At 45.0% G+C, this 25,210-nt stretch overlaps 1 protein-coding gene across 5 annotated transcripts in view; it reads right to left on the reverse strand.

Moving 5' to 3' along the window:
* znf512b (zinc finger protein 512B) overlaps positions 1-25,210 on the reverse strand; it is an 81,766-nt gene that overhangs the window by 55,270 nt on the left and 1,286 nt on the right. For 3 of the 5 annotated variants that reach the window (XM_083769078.1, XM_083769080.1, XM_083769077.1), the window contains exon 2: positions 19,321-19,470. In XM_083769078.1, coding sequence (XP_083625204.1) covers positions 19,321-19,468 — 148 coding nt within the window. In that variant the 5' untranslated portion in view covers positions 19,469-19,470. Of the gene's footprint in view, positions 1-4,509; positions 4,595-19,320; positions 19,471-25,210 lie in introns of those variants that run through there. The other 2 variants (XM_083769079.1, XM_083769081.1) reach the window with 2 other exon arrangements.

The following is a 25,210-nucleotide window of genomic DNA, read 5'->3' on the forward strand; positions in this document are numbered from 1 at the left end:
CATTATCTGAAACCTATAGAGAAGCCTAAGCCTATAAGTTAAATCTTACTCACCTGTTGGAATGCCTCTACAGTTACCTACCTGTGATGATTTCAGTTGAATTAAAACAATGACGACGACAGCTTATCCTTTCCCCTGTGAAATGAACTTTCAGTTGGCCCATGCTTACCTTTGACTGCAATTTCCCCTGGAAAAGTGGCTAACTGTAATACAAGCTCAACCACGGCACGAAGCGGCGCGTTGTGCCTATTTTCACTACTTTGGGTCACGGGCAAACATCTAATCTCTCTTTGGGTCTCGACCTGAAGAGTTTGGGAACTGCTCTATGGTATGAATCATACTTAACCACAAACATTTATAGTCATTTGACTCTAGGGTTCATGGTGGCCTCCCTCTTCTCCTCATGCCTGGCAGCTCCATTTTTAGCATTCCTTCTTCCAATATACCCTGGGGCGGCTCAGGAGGTAGAGCAGGTCGTAGAGCAGGTCGTCCAATGATCCCTGGGTCGGCGGTTTGAATCCCGGCTCCTCCTGTCCACATGTCGAAGTGTCCTTGGGAAAGACACTGAACCCTACATTGCCTCCAATGAGTCGGTCGGTGTGAGCTCGCCAACCATTGGTGTGTGAATGTGGGAAGTGAGGACGCTGGCGTCGACTGTTCGCCGCTTCACCTCTCAATGTATGAATGAACCATTGTAAAGGGCTTTGAGCACTTGGAAAAGCGCTATAAAATTCATTACCCCTCATCCCTTCTCCACACATGTCCAAACCATCTAAAACTCGTCTCCCTGACTTCCAACCTGGGCTGTTAACCCTCTAAGGCGGTCATTCCTGATCTCGTCTCTCCTTAGCTGTCACTCCTAGTGAGTATCATGAGTGACAGCTTCAATTCTGTCACCTCCAGCTCCACCTCCTGTCCTTTGGTCTGTGGCTGCCACCGTGTCCAAACGTTATAACAGCATATAGCTGGTCTGGTCTCACTACTCACAACATGCTTGTACTGTAGGTCAGCTATATTTGCTATTATTTGAACATGAAAAAATAAACATGAATATTTGTGTTTGGCCAACATAGCTATTCTCAGGTATTTAAGTGGTTAAAGGTAGCTCCCGAGTCCCCACCAAACAGACTACTACAGATTACTACAGACTGGCAGTCGAATGAAGTCAGGAGATCAGAAGGTGTGGAAAGAAAGTTATGGAATGCACCGAGAGATGACACTGACAGGTGAAAAATAGTCTATGGATTGATGTCTTTTTCAACCATAAGCCATCCGACGGTCGACGCTTCCCTACAACTTGCGACTGGACACAACAGTGTACCCACCACCCATTCAACAACAGACAGTGTACCCACCACCCATTCAACAACAGACAGTGTACCCACCACCCATTCAACAACAGACAGTGTACCCTCCACCCATTCAACAACAGACAGTGTACCCACCACCCATTCAACAACAGACAGTGTACCCACCACCCATTCAACAACAGTGTACCCACCACCCATTCAACAACAGACAGTGTACCCACCACCCATTCAACAACAGTGTACCCACCACCCATTCAACAACAGACAGTGTACCCACCACCCATTCAACAACAGACAGTGTACCCTCCACCCATTCAACAACAGACAGTGTACCCTCCACCCATTCAACAACAGTGTACCCACCACCCATTCAACAACAGACAGTGTACCCTCCACCCATTCAACAACAGTGTACCCACCACCCATTCAACAACAGACAGTGTACCCACCACCCATTCAACAACAGACAGTGTACCCTCCACCCATTCAACAACAGTGTACCCACCACCCATTCAACAACAGACAGTGTACCCACCACCCATTCAACAACAGACAGTGTACCCACCACCCATTCAACAACAGACAGTGTACCCACCACCCATTCAACAACAGACAGCGTACCCACCACCCACCACGCTTTCCAACACTCACCGCCACCGACGAAGATGAAAGATGAATAATGGCAAACTGCCATTTTCTCCCTGGGAGAAAAACAATGAAAACTGGGTACTATACTCACTAGCTTTCCCCTGCTTGCTGCTTCCACTCTGACACTCTAGCAAGGATGCTCCAGCAATCACAATCATTGTTGTCTTTGCTTGGGAAACAAAGCAGGCCTATTGTACGCGGTATGATTCCTTCCTTCGCTCTTTCCCAGGCAGCGGGGACAACACAGCTGTTTAACCCGTGGTGGAGAGGAGAGGAGAGGAGAGGAGAGGAGAGGAGAGGAGAGGAGAGGAGAGGAGAGGAGAGGAGAGGAGAGGAGAGGAGAGGAGAGGGGAGGGGAGGGGAGGGGAGGGGAGGGGAGGGGAGGGGAGGGGAGGGGAGGGGAGGGGAGGGGAGGGGAGGGGAGGGGAGGGGAGGGGAGGGGAGTGGAAAGAGAAGTGGAGGAGAGGATGAGAGGAGAGAAGAGAAGAGAAGTGGAGAGGATGAGAGAAGAGGAGAGGAGAGAAGAGAAGTGGAGAGAAGAGGCGAAAAGAGAGGAGAGAGAAGAGAAGAGAAGAGCAGCAGAGAAGAGAGGAGAAGAGGGGTGAAGAGAAGAGCAGCAGAGAAGAGAGGAGAAGAGGGGTGAAGAGAAGAGCAGCAGAGAAGAGAGGAGAAGAGGGGTGAAGAGAAGAGCAGCAGAGAGAAGCCATGGGACCCAGGAGTGCTGCCAGCTGCCTAATGATCTCAAATAACCTCTGAGCTCTCTGCTAGCTATGGCTGAAACTGCTTCCCTTCAGTGAAAACACACATACACACACACACACACACACACACACGCACACGCCACACACACACGCGCACACACACACACACACACACACACACACACACACACACACGCGCGCGCGCACACGCCACACACACACGCGCACACACACACACACACGCACACTTGTTAGAACAGAGAACAGTCATTTGTTTTCCCCAACAAACACTCACACAGGAGTCTTTGTCTCCGTCAGCACAGTGGGTTTCAGAGAACAGACAATAAACTCACACACACACAAATGTGCGCACACACATACACACACACACACACACACACACACACACACACACACACACACACGACCCGCGTGGTGTAACTCCTTACGCTCAACAACAACAAACAATATAAGTAGGTTGAAACATTTGCGTAAAGCGCACAGTCGGTGCGTAGTAAACATCGTCACACTGTGTGTGTGTGTGTGTGTGTGTGTGGTTACTGTACTGTACTGTACTGTACTGTACTGTACTGTACTGTACTGTACTGTAGGCCAGTTTTTCCCCTCGGAATGCGGTTTCACTGCCTTGTGTGGCTGGACGTCAACTTCTCCTTTAAGGCTGTAGCCACCATTCATCCACTCCCTGCAGTGGTGCCAGATATTTTGTGAGAGAAATAAGCAACCAGGTTGATGAAAACAAGTCCAAGTCTTTAAACCTACAGTATAGGCTACTATAATGCATTTTTATCAAAGATCCCAAGAGGAGATTGATTTTAACGTTTTTTTATATAATAAAAAATGGCGGGTGTTCTAAAGGTCAGAGGTCAAAAGTCAGAAGACGAAAGTTGTTTGGCAGGAGGTTTTATTGCTGACGGTCATGAGCTATATGCCTGTTCAAAGTTTGCATTTTTAATTGAGTCCTATAGCGCCGCCCTTTAGCCAATGGTCATAGGCTTCACATCCTCATTGTTTGGCATAGCCAAACGATATTGCCAAGTTTCGCGAAAACCGACTGCACGGTTCAGCCAGAACTGCTATATTTGGCGGAAGGAGAAGAAGAAAAAAACAGACAGAAACAATAAGGGACCAAGAGTCCCTTCGGGCTTGGTCTCTTCATTAGTAAACTAATTGGAAATTATTTAACCAGAATAAGTAACTACACAATCCCCCTAGAAAATGCAACCCGGAACTCTCAATATTTACAAGCAACTTAGCAACTAACACTAACCCACAGAAAAACAAGCCCAAAGTCACTTAGTGGACATGGCAACAGTGCCTCCCTGTCATACTTCTCTCCTATATTTCCCTCTCTCTGTGTCTCTCACTCCTTCTCTTTGATGGCCCTTTCACACACACCTCTCATCTCTCCCATATTTTCCTACTTGCTATATTTCCATTTGTGATTCTCACACACTCCCTCTTCCTCTTTCCTCTCACTCCCTCGAAAGACACACAGTCAGTAAGTATACGAGAGACAGAGAGAGATATTGCACAGCAGCAAGCAAGAGAGAAAATGAAACACACACACACACACACACACACAGTCACAGTCACACACACACACACACACACACACACACACACACACACACACACACACACACACACACACACACACACACACACACTCACACACACACACACACACACACACACTCACACACTCACACACTCACACACACACACACACACACACACACACACACACACACACACACACACACACACACACACACACACACACACACACACACACTCCTGCAGGTTGTCATCCAGCACCATCTACACACCTTTCTTTGATGACGTTCCCATAATATTCTCTCTTTCTCTCTCTGTCTCAGAGTGTCTCTCTCCCGGTCAGGCTTGACTTCAGGCAGTTTTAGTACAAAGCAGACAGGAGACGCAGCAGCAGCAGAGCTGTTACCCAGACACTGACTCAGTGAGGGAGGGAGAACCTCTCTCTCTCTCTCTCTACCTCCCTCCCCCACGCTCTCTCTCTCTCTCTCTCTCTCTCTCCCCCCTCCCTCGGTCTCTATCTCTCTACCTCCCTCCCCCTCTCTCTCTCTCTCTCTCTCTCTCTCTTTCTCTCCCTCTCTCAATCCGTCTCTCTCTCTTCGTCTGTCAGGTGGAAACCTCATATTATGTCCAAATCGGATTACTTTTCAGGATACAAATTCAAAGCATAGCAGATCTGCAAGCTCAAAATGCATCCCATCGTGACTCCTTTTGAGCTTGTAGATCTGTGTGTGTGTGTGTGTGTGTGTGTGTGTGTGCAACAATAGTATGTCACATTGGAGCTTCTGTAATGTAACGTTTTCGACATTTTTGCCAATAATGACGAGGGGGTTAGGGCCTTTCTCTCACACACACACACACACACACACACACACACACACACACACACACACACACACACACACACACACACACACACACACACACACACACACACACACACACACACACACCACCACACACACCAAACACATGTGTTGTTGGCCTGATGCTGAATGCCCTATTCTAGGGATGACCCTAATTCGAATTTGTGAAGAGAGGACAAATATGAAGCGCCTGCCTGATCCGTTAGCTTACATGCCATTTAGCGGTCCTGTAAAGTAGAGCAGCAACACCGTGAACCATGATGGCATTAAACCCATTCTGAACGGGAACCCATTTTGGTATTAGCATCATGTTATGCTTTAGCTATTGAAAAATAGCAGATCTACAAGCTCATAGCGCGCCACCGAGTGGCGCGCTACGAGCTTGTAGGTCTGCTATTTTTGAAAAATCGAAGAGCGACTGACATTTTTAGAATCTGATCTCAGGTCAGAATGGGTTAATCAGACCAGTGTGTGTCCAGTGGAAACCTCGTGTGAATCTGATCTCAGGTCAGAATGGGTTAAACCCGCGCCAGCTTTTCTTTGGGTCGGGTTGGGTTCATTTCCCCGGTGGAGACGTTTGTACTGATGCTACAGAATATTATCGTCGCTGCCGGCGGGAACCTCTTATCTCCATATTTTATAATTTTGTATTATTATTATTCTCATAATTTAAAGGCCCTACAGTGTCATACAGTATAGCATCAAACGCAGCAGATCCACAAGGCTCTAAAAGTGACGTGAAACGACGCACTCTGAGCCAATTTGAATCCTGAAAATGTCACAGTTTTTTGGGACGTGAGCTTTCCACCCGACGGTGCCGATTATGCAGTCACGATACGACGAGGGCCTGGATTATACGAGCGTCTGCCAAATGGCATAATATGTCACCTGTCACTATAAGCAGCGTATCGCATTGCAAATCCATCTGCTATAGGCACAGAGCAGGGCCTAATGAATTAATAGATTGTGTTCCAACTGCTCCACAGCTTCTCCAAGAACGACGACGCGACAGGCAGCCCAGCTTTCACAAATCACTGCATCGTTGTTTTAGCAGATCTTTAGCTGTATCAGTGGTTCCCAAACGGACTGCTGTGTGTGTGTGTGTGTGTGTGTGTGTGTGTGTGTGTGTGTGTGTGTGTGTGTGTGTGTGTGTGTGCCATGAGACAATGTCCAGGTGTAGCCGAAAGAAACTACCCCCACTGAAAATTATACATTTACTGCTCCTAGTATTGCTGATTTATTGTATAGTATTTTATGATTTTATATCTTGATGAATTGAATACACAGAACCACAATGGAAACAAGCCTGTTCCTCTCTACATTTTGCAAACTGTTCACTATAGAGGGTATGCGCGTGACATCATAGTCAAACCAGGAAGTTATGCAGGAACGCCTACTAAGTGGCAATAAACTACTTTCTGGCCTTGACAGCCCATACATCCACACAGAGAAAAGTCATATCTGATTGCATTAAACAACGTTAAACAACGTTAAACTCACTTTGCATGTTGCTTTGCCACTCGATTTGCCCCTCGATGTGCCATTCACTTTAAGCATGCGCATACCCTCTATAGGCCGGGGAACATTTTATTGGCATATAAAATGTTTCACAAAATCTCAGTGATGTGTTGATGTTATGTATCATTGGTACAAATTCAAAACTAGCACAGAGCCCCGAGTGTCCCAAAAATCGTTCAATGAAGTTCAATAAAGTCACTAAAACAGCACCACAGCACTTTGTGTGCATACGGCCAGGAGGAGTCGTCCCCCAAAAGCCCCATGGAGGGGTATCGGCTTACGGGCTCCGCTAAACCGCACTTGAAACAGCCGAATCGACAGGGGAAAAAAAATACTTTAGCAAAACGCAGGAATCCTTCTGCATAATCGGGTGACTCGCGATACCTCGACCTCCTCTTCTTCAGACCTGCCATCGATTGAACAGCGTTTCCTTCCACCATTAAGGCGCGTACAGTACAATGCTTCATATTATTGGAAACACAATCTATCGCCTGACGGCGCACTGTCGTATTGGCCCACAGCCAACCGTGTGTTTGCCGTCACCCAATCACAACAGCTCGGATGACGACTGGCCACACACGCGGCCGCCGCCGCCAGCGGCTGGCGGTGACGAGGGAGGAGGAGGGGGGGGGGGGGGGGGGGTGGGAGGAGGGGGGAGGAGGAGGATGGGGATGGGGAGGAGGGCAAGAGTGGGTGTGGGTCACCTGGCCAAAGGAGAGAGAGAATGTGTTCCAGGCTTTCTACATGTTGCGAAGCTGATCACTAACTGTACTTGACACTCAAGTGTCTGACGAAGTAGGGCATTAAAGTGACTGAAAAACAACGAAAGTTGAAATATGGAGATATTAACGGAATAATGAAAAGGGCAGTCTGGTGGGGGGCGGGGGGGGAGGGGGGCTGATGACTGGAACGTGTGTCCAAATGACCACATAACCACGACGTCTCCCAGGTTCGACCCCCGACCTTTAGACCTGTGTTACTGTACGTGTCTCTCTCCCTCTCTGCAGCCGTTATGTTTCCTGTCTCTACACAACAGAGGACAGAGGTTTAACCACAGTATAATGTACTCTTCAGTTGACCGGGGTCCCCCAGGGGTCTATTCTTGGTCCTCTTCCATTTTTGCAGCTCTACACTGAATGCCTTTGCCAAGAATAAGACGATCTAAAGCTCACTACTCATGCTGCCATTTCTGTCTGCACGCACGCATGCACACACATGCACACACGCACACGCACACACACACACACACACACACACACACACACACACACACACACACACACACACACACACACACACAGTGTCTCAGAGGTGGACTGTGGACGGTTTGAAAATGTGCCCACTGATGACATCATCAGTGCCCATTTCAAATAAGATGACAAAGGTATTATTAATGCGGTTTTCATTGATGCAAGAACAATGGCTTCTATTTCAGCATACTACTAACTTTCCAGAGAAAGCACGGCTGTAATTTTACACTTGGGAAGTTGGAATCCCCCGGCCCACCTCTGAGGAGATAAAAATAAGCATTGGTGAGGAGTCTGCATGAGGACCAGGCATGTTGTTACGGTCGGGCAGAAACCTCTTATCTCTTTTTGTGTTTTTTTCATAAATGAATGCCCTATACTCGCCACAGTCAAACAAAAGTATACCAAATGTAGCACATATACAAGCTCGAACTTGTAGCTGATCTGAATATAATCGCCTGACTGGAGAATTGTCCTAATCTGTGATTTGTGCTATAGCATCATTAGCATGCAAGGAGCCCCCCCTGCACACTAACTAGCAGATGTTCCGTATGGATTAAGAGCTAAACTCTGCTAAATGCCTAAATTGTACTAATGCTCCGTTTCCTAAACAATTAACACAATATGTAGAATTAAGATGTTTAGGTATTATGATTCAAAAGCTGCTATGTTCTTGCTGTTGGCTGGTTGGCTGTATACGCACAGCCAGCCAACCATCACAGACTGTGGCACTTTAGACATTGCTTTTATGAAATATAAAAAAGTCGTACGATTAGTTCACACACGTTACCGCAGTGACATTTGTTCTCCGCATTTGACCCATCTCTTGGAGCGGTGAGCCTCGGTGTGCGCCACGCTTGGAAATCATTAGTTGATTTGAGTGCCAAGCAGGGAGGCAATGGGTCTTTTGGTATGACCCGGCCGGGGATCGAACCCCCGATCTCCCAGTTTCAGCCAGGGCGGACACTCTAACCACAAGGCCACTGTCTGGTCCATTATGGTTTAATGGAAGATGCGTCTGTACATACAGTATTCTATTGTTAGTTTGACCACTTGAAATTCTCTTTAATCTGAAAATAACTAATAACTGAAAATAGCCGATCTACAACGTGAGCTTGCAGATTGATTATTTTCAGTGCACAACATGAAGATGCTTCCAAATGACTTTAACTTTAATCCATGCTTTCTCTCCCATTTCTGTGGTAAAGAGGCAGTAGGAGAAGTGCTCCTCGTGTCAGCTCTCTGTGCATCCAATGTTTTTTTGAGTGGTGCAACCACTCCAAGGAACAGCAATGTCCGTGTTAACCTAAGTGACTATGTATGTGTGTGACTATGAGTACCAGTAGGGGCAAAAGTGGCGCTGTTGTGCCAGAAACAGAGAGAGAGATAGTGCTGCACTGTTGCCTGCTAATGAGAGAGAGAGAGAGGGTTTTTTTTCCGACTGGCCAGTCACATTCGAGGAGAACACGCACTCACTTGGAGAACTGTCCTTCCCCTAATGAGGAAGATCAAGAAAGGTGAAAGGTCAATCCTTTGCATTGTTGGACAAACCCAGTCATTTATTGCCTGACTTTGAAAGGTTACCACCACAACCATAAGACGTCCATGTTTACCGTTATCGGCAATTTTTGTGCTAATAGCGAAGATGACACCACGTTCGAGCACGGCAATGATTGATAAGCTCAAATGTCGCATCATCAGCATCAATAAACGCTCAGTGTGCTTAGTAAGAAGCACTCTGAGCTTTCTGTGCACACAGTGCCCCTAACTCAGCACCAGACCCTCTGCATCTATCCTCCCCCTTTTCCCCTTCTAACAGTGTTAGTGTTACTTTAACTCTGAGAGCGTACAAATGGAACCAAATGGACCGCCAGTAAGGGTCAATTTGGTTCTATGCGTACACGCTCTTGAGTTATGGGTCCATTTGGCTCCATTTAGTACTCTCAGAAATAAATGAACGCTGAGGATGTTATTGTGTATTCTAGCCTGCCAAATGATGATGACAAAGAGGACTCTCTGGTGATCCAATCTGACAAACATAATAGAGTTACAGTCTTTACCTCCAGATACAAACAACTCAATCTATGCCTCGTCTAATTGATGCTAGCTTTGGCGGTGTTGTTCACCACTTTCTTGGGGGCTGGAGTTGGGGGGGGGGGGGTAGATTAGATAGATAGATGGCAGGGTAAAACGAGAAGCACGAGGTACAGATAAGAGCTCAGAAGAGGAGGTGTATTAGTAGGACGAGGAGAACAGAACAATAGAGGAACGGAGTGGCTAATATGGAGAGAGCAGGACAGAGATGGTTCTGGGTATAGACACAGAGCTGAGAGAAGGAGAGATAGTGTGGGAAAGACGGATACTCCAGGGAGAGGATATAGCTTGGGGGGGCTATCGGCTGCGGAGACAGAGATGCAGGGTCAGCAGATGGGAGACCGTGGTTGGCCGGAGATGAAGGGCCCACCGCTCAGTCAGAACTCCTAAGTCTGACGTCGGGGAGTAAACGCACGCATAGCACTGCACACACACACACACACACACACACACACACACACACACACACACACACACACACACACACACACACACACGTGCATGCTTAAACATATACAAGTACACAGCTACTGCATACGGGTTCACATGCTACCACATTAAACATGGAGACACAGCGTTGATTAAGACGCTGCAGCGCCTACTGCAATATAAATCCCTCCCGTGCACCGTGCTAGTAGGAGGACAGGCAGCCAGAGATCTGAGAACTGGTCCCCAGCTAAAGTAGTTAACATACTGTATCATCAAAATCATTGATTCACCACGGCTTGCCAACATGGACGGGGCACTCATGGATGCGTCCATCGGTTGCCTGGTGGAAAAGGTACTCACATTACCAATGCTGCAGTATAAAAATAGGTCTAGAAATCGTCTTATTTTCAAATGGACAAAATCTATATAGGGCTTAAGTGGGTTAAATATGTTTTGTAATGATAATCAAAATAATAAGTAACTAGTAACTGAACTTTTCAAATAATTGTAGTGGAGTAAATGTACAATACTATTACCTCTAGTCTGAGGTAAAGTACAAATACCTCAAAATTTCACTTAAATACAGTACTGGACTAAATGTACAGTAGTTGGTTACTGCACACCACTGGCTGCCTGCTGAAGCCTACTGGCAGCTCTAGGCAAGACTGTGTGCTCTCAGGTAACAGAAACAAGCGCCCCCCCCACACACACACACACACACACACACACACACACACAAACATTTTAGTGTCAAGGAGGACCACCATGCAGGGACCCCCGGAAGAGAAGATTTAAAAATAGCGTGACAGATCTGCAATGTTTTAATAGCCAACATAATGGATGGATAAAGGGGTTAAAAATCATTGTGATGATTAACCCATTCTGGGCGGGAACCTCTTTTGGTTTTAGAATTACGTTATGCTTTAGCTATTGAAAAATAGCAGATCTACAAGCTCATAGCGCGCCACCGAGTGGCGCGCTACGAGCTTGTGGGTCTGCTATTTTTGAAAAATCCAAGAACGACTGACATAGAAACATACAGCTTTTTCAGAAAACTGTCAGGATGTAGAAGACATTTTTAGAATCTGATCTCAGGTCAGAATGGAAAACTGTCAGGATGTAGAAGACATTTTTAGAATCTGATCTCAGGTCAGAATGTATTAAGCAATGTGTCCCGGGCAGCTGGCAGGGCACCGCACCACTCCTGTGAGAGTGGCGCGGTGCCCTGCCAGCTACCCAGGGAGGAGGAGATGTGGACACACATCCATAGAACTCATTTAAACAGAGAGATTAGGGTTCAGAGGCTCGTCTCAGGTTTAGCCTCAGAAACGTCCTCAGAAAATCAATGTCTGTTCCGTTCAGATGCTGGCTTGGTATACTGTCTGTAAAGCCACTAAAGCCAGCGGTTCCCAAACTTTTCAGGTCGACACCAGGGGGGCAGTCAGACAGATATTTTGTGAAGCCTGAAACTCCTGAAAGTTCATATAATGGCCTGTTGTGGCGCTGTCATTGGACCCAGAAAAACCCATAGCCCCATAGAAGTCCATGTATTTGGGCCCAACTTCACCTAGACTGTATTACCTTAATAAACATGGTCATGAATACTTTCTGCTTCCAGTCACTAGTTTAAAGTCTCATTTCTAATGTCATAATATTCTTTTTGGAAAATTATGGTCCCATTTATTAAAATAATTACCATAAAGTCGCGCATGTTCTGAGGGGTGTGGCTACCGTTACAGTCTATGATCGGGATTCCCCTCCCACTCGAGTCAAAATAAAAACCAACGGAGATGGTCCATGTTAGACCCGGGGAACGCTTTGTCCATATTTGTTTACAGTCTATGGTCGACACCCAAAAGAGAGATTTGATGTTTGCTCTGGGACCCAAACTAGTGAAACTATAGATCAGCTATTTTCACTACTTCTTAATTAATTTTAAGAATTGGAATGGAATTTATTAGATTTGTAAATTTGTTTATTTTAAATGTATACAATTATAATATTTGTATTAAAAAAAAAATATATATATATATATATATATATATATATATATATATATTATTATTTTTTTATGTAGGAAAAAGAAAATAGATTTTTTACTTTGTGTCGTGACCCATAACATTTTGGCTCAGAGGGCAGAGTAAAACGGATGGTTCTGTGAGTAAAGACACTGAACCTGAATGTGTGTGTGTGTGTGTGTGTGTGTGTGTGTGTGTGTGTGTGTGTGTGTGTGTGTGTGTGTGTGTGTGTGTGTGTGTGTGTGTGTGTGTGTGTGTGTGTGTGTGTGTGTGTGTGTGTGTGTGAATGGGTGATTTGTTCTAACACGCATTGTAAAGCACTTTAGATAGAGGCTGCTATAGGAATGCAGACTATTATAGAAATGTAGACCATAGTGCTTCTGTCTATGGTTAACACCCTTTAACTGAGAAAGCAAGAGTGACACGATAGAGAGAGAGAGAGAGAGCGAGAGAGAGAGAGAGAGAGAGAGAGAGAGAGAGAGAGAGAGAGAGAGAGAGAGAGAGAGAGAGAGAGAGAGAGAGAGAGAGAGAGAGAGAGAGAGAGAGAGAGAGAGAGAGAGAGAGAGAGAGAGAGAAACCACATCCTTTCCTGGTAATTATCTGGCGTGGCAGGGTGACAACGCAACCACAATGCTCATTCTTTATAAAGACTTCATGCCACACAAGCCTCAGCCAACGGGCCGTTTGTTTCTGGTGTGTAAGGAAGCACTGAGGAATTCCAAGGAAACCGCCGGGCTCGACAATGGACTCAACGGAAGAAAGAGAGCAGCACTTTATACAGTCACAATATAATGTCTTGTCAAAACAGCAGAGCAACTCCCCGGGGGGATACTCGGATACCACTTGAAAAGTTCATATAGATACTGTAACTGGGCTAGGAGGATAATGAGGCCAAACTAGGCACTGCTTCAAAAGCATTGTAGACCAGCTGGTGTTTAGTGCCAGATGACGTCGTAGTACCTAACAGTTTGAGGAAGATAGTGTGTGCATTTGCGCACGCGCGCGTGTGTGTGTATGCGTGTGCGTGTGTGTGTGTGTGTGTGTGTGTGTGTGCGTGTGTGTGTGCGTGCGTTAACAGGCACAGAAAACGAGCACTGAATGACTGCCACAGGGAGCTTTGGATAGTTATGCTACCCGTTTCCCCCAAACCGCACACAGCACACACATTCACCCCCATGGGATAGACTAGCTAGCTCGGGGCTCCTCGTGGTGAGATTAGCATTGTAGCATTCTCCCTCGTCATTAGCTATAAAAAGCTCCAGCCATTCGCTGATGAGTAACAAGGGCTAAGGGAGATTTTGCTTATCGTGCAGGGAGGGAAATACTATGGAGACACAAAGAGTCTCCTTTGTGTCTCTGTCTCCACATGGAACCACTGCTGGTTATCAAAGTATTGGCTTGCCTCACAGTGTGTTTTAACAGCGGGAGAGCATCGGCCGACACATCGCCTAGTATCGCCCAGTATCGCCCGAAAAGATGAATTATTTTGATCTTTTCGGGCAACGTTCCTCTGCCCACTTTTCGACTATCGGCCGTTCGCCTGCTATCGCCGGTAGTCGCCGGGTTCCATAGACAAATTGGCTGAACAATAATTCTGCTCCTCTTGACACCCTACTGTAATCAACACTTTCATATAGTAGAGCCAGAACAATGACAGATTGTTGAGTCTTGACACCTACTGTAATCAACACTTTCATATAGTAGAGTCAGAACAATGACAGATTGTTTGGCCAACCGTTTACCAATGTTTTGACCAATATTTTGAATTTTAAGAATCAATTCTATAAATAACATAAAAGGCAATCTATTGTTGATGATTGTTTACAGAAACCTTTCACCTATAATGACATGCCCAAAACAGGGACACTTAATATACCGATTTCATAAAACAAATAGTTCTTGCCTATAGTTCTTGCCTCTCAGTCTACACTGGCTACCAGTGGCGTTCAGAAACTGATTTTAAAATGACATTGTTTGCTTTTAAATCACTGGACAGACCACCTGTTCCATTCTTCCACCTGTTTATATTCTTGACCTCCTGTCTCCTTCATACCACCCTGTAATCTTAGATCAGCTGCAGACCCACTCCAGGATAAGGCGATAGGACATTCGCTGCTAGGGCTCCCTATTTGTGGAAACAACGTAACTTGTTGCTTAGCTCATTATTAAATGGCTTGGTTGAATGCTTTATTCTGATTTGTCAATCGCTGAATTCAGCCAATGTATTATTTTGGGTTACACACCGGCCATTCTGACACGCTCATTACTAACCCTAATTCTAAAGGCTCATACATAGTCTTTAGATTTTAGGTGGTTAGGTGACCACCGAACTACAACATGACGTCACAAGCCGCGGTGAAGAAGAGCAAACCACGCCACCGCCCCAGCCCTGGTCTCTGTCCACTGCTCAACGTTATTTCAGCTCTGGTGGTCACCTCACCACCGAAAATCCAGAATATGAATAGGCCTTAACCCTATACCCGCACACGGAAGCCACATTGTCGGAATGGTGTTGCGTTTACTCTGTTCCAGTTATTTTGTGATAATGACAGTTTGGCTCAATATCCAACCGCTGTATAATCAAAGGCTCAGTCAGAGCATCTGCTCATATCAATTTGCACTGCTTGATTTTGTGCCATATCCAACAATGTAATTTACAACTCAACGTTGCTCTCAAGAATGTTTTTGAAAACATTTGAAGCGAGTAATACACAATGCAGTAACCACAAATGTATTCTATTTGATCAACACTTACCGGTACATGTTTTCCGAGGCGACTGTGTCGGACTTTCACTGAATACTTTCATTACTGCTTTTGTTTTTTGCATTTATGAATTAAATGATTAAGTAGTCGTGAAATAAGCGGGATAATATATTTCTTGCATTTCTATAGCGCTTTTCCAAGTGCTCAAAGCGCTTTACAATGGTCCATTCATTCATACATTTGGAGGTGAAGCGGCGAACAGTTGATGCCAGCTTCCTGATTTCCCACATTCACACACCAATTCACACACCATTGCCTCCAACTCATTGGAGGCAATGTAGGATTCAGTGTCTTTCCCAAGGACACTTCGACATGTGGACAGGAGGAGCCGGGATTCGAACCACCGACCCAGGGATCATTGGACGACCTGCTCTACCTCCTGAGCCACAGCCGCCCTTTCACAGATTCACAGATTCTTCAGGATGATTAAACACCTCAACTTACGCCTCTGTGTTTAATCATCCTGTCGGGCGTTAATTCTCAACAACTGCCGGTGCAGTGTATATTATGACTTTGCTTATTATACAATGGCTTTTAGCTTTTTACCTACCGTAGGGCGTAGGCTTAGGCTATGTGAACCAGTTTCCTTTTTATAAATAAGGTTTATTGTATTATTCTAAATAAAGGCTCATATATCAGTCTGGACAACCTTAGAATGGATGGGTGACATCAATATGAATGGCTTCGTTTATTTGTGCAATCCTGGAAAAGATTCCATAGCCTCAAGTTTTTGTCTCAAAAAAGATTCTTCCATCCATATTGTTCCAAAAAACGCTTGCCAGTGACTATATTTCTCAAAGGGAAAAGGGAACTGAACTTAAGCATCGCCCACAGCTGTTGTATGATCATGGAGGAGAGCCTTTTGACTCAAAGGGGCTTTCAGCTTTCATAGAGGAAACAGGGAAGACATATTTGAATATTATAACCACACCCAGGGGGTCAATTAGAGTAATGTTAACTCCATAGACACGTACAAAACAGAAAAAGTACAAAATAAATCACTCCATCTTTAAGTAAAGTGTTACCACAGATCTTCACGCTTGCTCTATTTCGTCGAAGAGGAGTCTAGTGATCCATGAGAGAGAGCAAGAGAGATCCAGAAAAAGAAATAGATAGCTCAGCAAGGCGGACAATGTAATGTCTAACGTTGCCAATTATAACCCCATAAAGACCTGTTACCAACCACCAGCTGCGCCGTACAGCAGCATGATCTCAACGCGCACATGTGTGACGCACGCATGCACGCATGCACGCACGCACACAAACACAGTCACACACACACACACACACACACACACACACACGCAAACGCACACGCACCCACACACACAGGGACCTTGTTGGAACCGGAATATCATTGCCATTACTCATTAGTGAACATGGGCCAAGTGTTTCTGTGTCCTCTACTTGAGTTGTGATCCTCTCTCCACCTCCAACGTTCATCCATCTCTCCTCCCTGGCACTCGATGTCGACACAACGAGGGGTGGAGCGCGCACCATCAACTTAGCACTCTCATTTAGCTCTGATTGATTTATAAACATGTGTTTATTGAGTAATAAAGTTGGGGGGAAAAACAATCTATAAAACATCAGACTTGGGACTGCCAAGAGAAAATATGCCGTCGTTCGAATGGAGATGGCTTTACAGGACATTTTTCAAGAGGAAGAGTTAGGCCTGACTTACTTATACTAAATCAGTCTTTCTCGAGCGAAAACATTGTCCTAAACCGTTACCCACAGACAGACGTAAGGTCACATAACCAGTTCCACTTTCAGAAATTTGCTAAAATAGCTACAGTACAACAACTTGCACCTCACAGGGTGAGCTTGTTGATCAGCTATTTTCTCTACTTTTGCACGCCAGTCTTGTACGACAAGTAGTAACTCAGTAAGTGGCCTGGGGAACCAATGCTACCGTTTCTGTAGCGTGAGGCCGCTTGAAGTACGAATACACCCCCTGGACATGTCGCTAGTATGCCGCAGGGACTTGTCCCCAATCTGACCCTCGATGCTGACTGCCAAGCATCATTGGGTACCGTTCTTATAGTCTTTGCGTTACGGTTACAAATTGAAGTTGATTAATTGTCACACAAATATTTGTGATTAATGTTTTAATTGTGTTTTTGGCTTTGAACATTGGAATATATGAATACAAATTACATTTCAGATTGCCTTTAAGGCCTCGTAATGAAACTTGCACAGGGCAGATATGACATATAACTTTAATATACAAAGAAATTACTGACATTTAATAATATTATACTTTTAAAGCAAATTGTGGAAATAGCGTGATGCGTTGTAAGCTTGTAAATGCCGTTTCTTCTTTTTTTTTATTTCCACGATTATGACGATTATGCAAAAATAATTGATGAATTATGTAATAATTGTGACAGGCCTGTTACTATGACTCGGCCAGTGATTGATGTTGAACCCCGACTTGCCAGCCTCAGGGCTAACACTGCTAGTGTTGTATGACAAAGTAGGGCATTAAAGTACGAGTATGAGTAAACAACAAGTTGAAAATTAGCGATACAAGCTTTCCACCCGGCACAGCGACGATATGTGTCAAGACTGCGTGCTGTATACATGGAGGCACTGAAAGACCTGTTGTGTGAACCTCTGCAACAGAGCCAGCCATTATTCCAGAGGACCCAGAACCATGCGAGCGGCACCCAAATGAAAGCACTTCATCAAGTGCAAAAGAAAAAAAAACGAGTCTGTGCTTCCTTACATTGTCAAACCTGTCATGCAAAATAAGCTCTCGCTTACGCACGCGCCGCACGCACGCACGCACACACGGTCACACGCACACACTAACACACACACACTAACACACACACACTAACACACACACACACGTCACACACACACACACACACACACACACACACACACACACACAAATTCCCAGCCAACCTAGAGGGCTGTTGAATATTTACATGCATAGAAAACAAACCGAAGCATCTTGGACTAGTACAGCCCTGCTGTGTTGTTCTGTTCTGTGCTACTCAGAGGCTATTGTAGCAACTGAAAAACAACTGGGTCATATTAAACACAGCCCCCACTTATTCCAAGTCTGCCTGACTCCATTAACAAAGTCATGATGATCTCCAGGTTATTGGATTGAAGCATAATTCCACCATATTGCTCTCTCTCGTATATCTCTGCTCTCTCTCTCTCCAAAGTGTTCCACCCGCACCTCCAACCAGATGGCTTGTGTTTTCACTCATGTCAGCACTCAGGATCATTTGTTTGTTTGGTACAAACACTGTGAGACAGTCGGAGGAGGAAAAACACGTCACCCGTTTTCCAAAAATCCCTTCTGTGGTGAGAGAGAGCTGCAGCTAAAGTGTCAGCCGTTGTTCAGGAACACTGTTGCCAGATTTTTGCAGAAATAAGCAGGTCTATGAAAACAAGCCCAAAATAAGCGACAATATAGGCCCTTTAGCACTTTAAACCTAGTATATGCATCTACTAACTCACAGCCCCAACGCGTCGCATCGCGCCCATTTTGGGCGGGAACCCCTTTTGGTGTTAGCATTACGTTAAAAATAGCTGATCTACAAGCTCATAGCGCGCCACCGAGTGGCGCGCTACGAGCTTGTAGGTCTGCTATTTTAGAAAAATCAAAGAACGACTGACATCGTTTGACAGCTTTGACAGCTTTTTCAGAAAACTGTCTGTAGAACTGGATGTAGAAGACATTTGTAGAATCTGATCTCAGATCAAAATGGGTTAAGTGAAAATGTTTGAAACAAGCTTAAACAATCAACTACACTAGAAATAAGCCACAAAAAAACCACAACCCGCAGCTACCAATATGTACAAGCGACGTTACAGAAGAACAAGCCCAAAGTCGCTAGCTTACAATAAGCAGACATGGCAACACTGTTCAGGAAATCTCCAGAGGCAATACCAATTATATGGTATGCTAATGGAACATAAACCCCTCTCTCTGAGAACCAGCTCTGGAACTTCTGCGAGGCTAGCCACACTAATGACAATTTGGCTCGGCGAGCGAAGAAATAAATAAATGAATAAACAATTAAAAACAAATCACCGGCCACAAAAAAATAAATAATCAGAGGACACTAGTTGTTTCTTCCAAAACTGTGCGTCGGTTTGGTTTGGTTTTTTTGGTGCTACTCACCATATTTGTTGTTGTTGTTGTTGTTGTTCTCGGGGACTGGCGTGGCTCTGACTACCTCCTGGGAGTGTCCGTGTTTGGGAGGCCGGCCTCTTGGCAGACCCGACGATGAAGACAACTTCCCTGGCCGGGGGCCGCTTTGGCTCTCCATGCCTGTGAGGAGAACCAAGAAACAAGAGAATCAACAGAGGGCTTTATTTGTCACTCAGTCAGACAGGTTTGTACCTGTGTATGAACTAGCAAACTAAATGTTGGCGTGAACTGGTCAGCAAGACAACAACAATATAATATACACAAGATAATACTGGATTTTAACAACTTTAACAACCTTAAATGACAAAAGAGACATGTTGGACCCCCAAAGGAAATCAGTGTGGAGCCACAAATATATTTGAACTTTAAAATGAAGGCAACATGGACTAATACATGTATAATATATTAGCCTATCAAAGTTATTAAATACAAATACAGGCTAACGAGCATTCACTAAATATGATGTTCTCGCAGCAGGTCAAATATACAGATAATCCCGCTGGCAGTGAAAGCAAACAACTCTGTCCACGATCTATTGCATTCTCTGTTTTCCTCCTTCCTTATATTTTTTCTTGTATTTGGAATTGCACCTCGCCAATAAATGTGTCACCATGTAAAGTTGACCTGAGTTGGCTCTGTTAGTTAGAAAAAGAACAAGAAAAAAATATATAATAGGAATAAGATTTTAAAAGTACAGGTAAGAACCACACTTTAAATCATCTGTGAAAGGAACTTCAGCAGCGAGAGATCCTAATCATTAGGGGATGTGCAACAGGGAACATTTAGAAATGGGGGAGAGGGATGATTTATTATGATAGCTAGACTTTGTGGTAAGATAAATACAACTATACACTAGGGTTGGGTGACGATACGAATACATCGTCAATCGCGAATATACAAATCCAATCGCCGAATATTTTTATAAGGCGATTTTTCGGGACGATTTTTAACCTGTAAAGTGTGCGCAACATGTGAATCAATTTGGGCCAGGAAAGTAGTAACAGCGGCCGGGTGGAAATCCCCTCCTCCCGTTATAATGGTATGGTCCCGACTCCCAGTCCCCGCAGCCGTGATGCTCAGTTGCTCACTGTGCGCCGAGCCGAGGAAGGCTATTGTTACTGTAGCCTACATGTTGTTTACGCTCCTGAGTCCAGACCCATGCAGTTTAATAATATACAGTCACAACAGAATGCACACTGCTGTCTCGTGTCTCATCACAATCCCAATGCGCCACCCATGAAGTCAAGAAAAAAAAAAAAAACAGGCTGATAGTGTTAGTATAGATGAAGTTCAGTGTGTTGAATCAGTAGCTACACGCTAAGCTAAGCTAACGATCCCCGAGCCTATACTGTATAAGCAACAGGCAGGACTCTGCGCCTTGAGAGCCTGCTTATCAGCAGCAGCATGTGGGCGACCCTCTGAGCCTCCGACGCCGGTGCGGGGAGGCAAGACTTCTCCAGGAGAAGTTACTAGGGCAGGCAGGCTACATGTTTAACACTGTCACCAGCCAGTGGTTGTGATGTTAGCTTAGCTTGCAGCTGCTTGTCCGTTCCAACTTCACTTCATCTAAACTTATTTCTTATTTTGTTACCCTGGCTGCGCAGTTATGCTGCAAAAACAGACGGATCTACAAGCTCTCAACGCGTAGCGAACAGAGCTGCAAAAACAGGCAGGATGCGGTGCCTTGAGAGCTTGTAGATCTGGCTTTTTTGCGACCAGCAGTGAGCTGTTCTCACTTTACTTTAATGACACGAATACATCGTCAATCGCCGATTTTTAGACAGACGATTGGCGATTGAAAATAATTGGCATATCGCCCAACCTTACTATACACCGTCACAGTCGGCAGCAGGGGGTGTACAACGGGGGATGTAAAACTAATTAAGTCAGAGTGGCTTATTATCGGTATCGGCCAAGAACGAGGGCGTCTAGCCACTTTTTTCCAAGCCCTCCTAGACCCCCTGGGAGAAGGATTGCTGAGGTGGAGTGCAACATCTACCATCGGCTCCCAGCACTAACCGCACTTCTTACCCCGAGCCGCGTTACTCATACACTGAGGGTTGACGGTACCTTAGTTTGGACCGAATCCAAGTCCTTGTGGTCCAAAGACAATCGCTCTACCGACTGAGCTACCCAATTTATCAGGTTTATAGAATATGCAGTAAAGGTATGTACAACTATACATCAGTGTTCGGGTGTTTTTGCTTTGTCGTCTCGTTGCTTCCTTCCTTCCTAGTAGTAAATGTCTACAATGCATACAACTCTGTTTAATTCCCTTCGGGAGCAAAAAGACACACAGAGAATAAAACTAGATGACTCAGGGCAAACATGAGCACAGCGTCGGCAGCTGTTGGCTGATGATGTTCCATCAGCTATAACACATTATTAGCAATGCAGCAGCCGCATCAATAGTTGATTACGACGCCGCCTTTGTTGTCCCAGACAAGACTAGACTACTATTGGTGTGGCCAGGCACACCGGTGGTCGGTGGTGGAGGAGACTGGAATTGGAGGTTATCCGAGTTGAGGCACGCACACATCATCTGGAGTTGTAACGAGGGTGCGACCTTCCATGTTTCATTTCTAAATCAATACCTTCACTTACACACCAACTCCATGCTCTGCCAATTAGACTAGAGGGGAGTCACAGGGACATAGGGAGGGAGGAGGGGGGGGCAGAGAACGAGAGAGAGAGACAGAGAGATACATTAGAGAAAGAGAAGGAGCACTTTAAGGACAAGCTCGCAGCCTTCGAGTCCTTGAGTAGGCCTCACGTCTTTCTGTATTATGGATCGAGACGAGCAGGGATGCATTTCCTGGTCAGGTCACATGGTCAGCAGCAGGACAAACTACAGTCTCAGGTTAAAGTCACACAGTGAAGCCAGATTTATAACCTCATTGTGCGACAATGTCACGCGTCAACGGAAATAGCCGATCTACAAGATCACAGCTTGTGCTTTGGCTATTTTTGCCAAATGTCATTATTATACCCTATAATATATGGATTAGTTTTATCCTGCAATGCGGTGGCTCAGGGGTAGAGTCCCTGGATGGGAACCACAAGGTTGCCAGTTTGAACCCGGGCTCCCCCAGAGTGACTGTCGAAGTGTCCTTGGGCAAGACATTGAACCTCTAATTGCTCCCGATGTGCTAGTTGGTGCCTTGCATGGTTTCCGCTACATCGGTGTATGAATGGGTGAATGTAATGCACAATCTATGTAAAGCGCTTTGGATAAAGGCACTATATAAATGCACCATTTACCATTTACCATACAATAGCAAATTCTACATATGATCATCATGCATTGCACCGAAAGACAAATGTCGACGTTGAACTCTACCGGCACGTTTTTAATTATGCAACAGCAATGACGCTTTTTTATTTATTTCACTGATGAGTTCACTATATGATGTCCTACATAGAACTCCCTATATAGCCTACGTATAGGGAGCAGTGAATGAGAGTGACTTCAGACAGACAGCAGTGACAGGAGTTTCCATACATCTCCTTCTTGTTCTCCATTCTGTAGCCTTCATGTCTCAATCCACACACAGCAGGCTGGTGGAAGAAGGAAGGAGGCTATGAGCCGTGGATATTATTGGCGGCACGGGGCCCCCCCAGCAGCACGGAACAGCCCTTAATGGATGGAAACTGACTGATGGCTAATTATGCTAAGTGGGATTGATTACGGTACCGACATGCTTTCTCTTTAGCGCGTATTGGTGTCGTTCTCCTAATGAATTACAACAGCACACAAAGGGTCACTCATTGGAGTCTTCTCCTCGCCCGGTATCCGTTTACACGCCATGCTATTCAGTGGCCGTTGAGTGATGATGCCGGCGGGCGGGCGGGCGCGGGTCCTCCCAGGCACCGGCTGACTGCGTGCTCGCTGTCTTTTGCATCATGTTGTACTGAAGATACCATCAGTGTTGCCACGTTTTATTATTATAAGCGACTTTTGGCTTGTTTTTCAGTAAAAGTCACTTGTAACTACTGGTAGTTGCCTTTTTTGGGGGGGGGGGGGGCTTGTTTCTCTTCTAGTTGGGCTTGTTTAGTAGGCCTATAAACCAGTGACATTTTTCATGTCAAGGACCCCCCCAAATGAATATGTATTTGTATGCATTTGTATCCACAGACACCCCCCCCCCCCCCCCCCCCCCCCTTAAAAACCAATCAAGATTTGTTTGAAAATAGCAGTAGAGTAGACTCAGTAGAGATGTCCCGATACTGTATCGGTATCGGCCCTTATTTGTCATATCAGGTCATATGCCAGTCTAACCACCGATCCGACACAGGGGTAAGAGGTTGACACTATGATTGGCAGGTAAATTAAATTTCGGGGCATGTGGAGTTTGCTTTGGAGTTGCCCAAACTGCAAGTGCACATTTGATTGAGGAATCTGCTATAAACACAACACGAGATATATAGCTAGATAGCTATAAACACAACATCACATGATCACAACACTGGTATCGGTATCGGCTAACTATCGGGATCGGAAACAAAGATTTGGTTTCATTTTACATTTTGCATTACTTAATTTACAAGAAGACTGCACAATTAGAGATTTTATTTTTTTGATCAACATTTGCCCACTATCGCTCCTACGGTACCGCATCAATACAGCATGGAATTGTGGACAAAATCGTATCCAACGACAACAAAATATTCTTTTGTTTTGGGTCTGAGAGGCTAATGTTGTCAAATGGTGGTCCGTGGGTCAAATACGACATAAAGAATGGACCTTGATATGAAAATGGTTGAAGACCACTGGTCTAAAGTGCTCATGTGACCTATAGTCGGCGTCGCTTCTTTTGGGTTTATTTTTCATAGACCTGGTTGCTTATTTCTCTCGCAAAATTGACGTTTGGAGTTTGAGTTTACAGTAGAGTAGACAATGTGATGTGATGAAATGATGAAATAACTCGGTGCGCGTAGATGCTTCTCCGTGATCTAGCATATAAAAAATATTATGGCAGAAAAAGGGAGGAATAGTTCACGTCATCCCCACATAAAATACAACTTCCTGTCACTTTGTGAGGCAGAGAGAGGAGAGGAGTTGACAGAAAAAGTTCACGCAAAAAAGAAACTAGCTAGTCTATAGCTAGAGAGAGAGAGAGAGAGAGAGCGAGAGAGAGAGAGAGAGAAAGAGGGGGGGGGGGGGGGGGGGGGGCTGGGTACTAATATTAAACCCAAAAGGAATGTCATTTTATATTTTGTTTTATATAACCATATATGGAAAACTATTTGATTACTACACTACACTGTGGTTTGTTATGCCCACGAGAAGAAAGAAAGGAGAAATATGTCATAACAGTCAGCTGACCAATCAGCCATAATAAACACCTGCACGTGGCATGTTGCCACTGTGTATGAACTTCAACATGCTTACAGTCAGAGCTGCCATATATATACAGTAGCTATGGCTACAGTAACACAGTGTACAGTATGTGTGTAAAACACAGTAGTGTCATGTTGGTTCTCTGTTGAAATGAGTAGAAACCACCTGGCGTTCCTTATCTAAAACAAAACACGGGATTGATCAAAGGTTGGAGAACCATTGATCAAGAATATAATAATAATAATAAATTTAAAAAGCTGTAGGCCTACATTAAGCTCAATTGGAAATGTGTAGATATGACCATTTGATTTTTCTTTTACATGTTTAATGGCCTGGCCCAGAACATATGGACGCCACGCCAGGTTGAAACAAGTGGTTAATTGCACTGTTATTTCATCAGCTATATTCAGACATCAAACAGTATAGGTTTCACACTCTCCAGTCTCCACCTAGGCAAGTCTACTACACACTACACAGTATTAGACAGTTGTAACAATCCTGGACTTCATCTAATAAACT

The sequence above is a fragment of the Protomyctophum parallelum genome (genome assembly GCF_964188405.1).
Source record: "Protomyctophum parallelum genome assembly, chromosome: 7".
NCBI classification, from domain to species: Eukaryota; Metazoa; Chordata; class Actinopteri; order Myctophiformes; family Myctophidae; genus Protomyctophum; species Protomyctophum parallelum.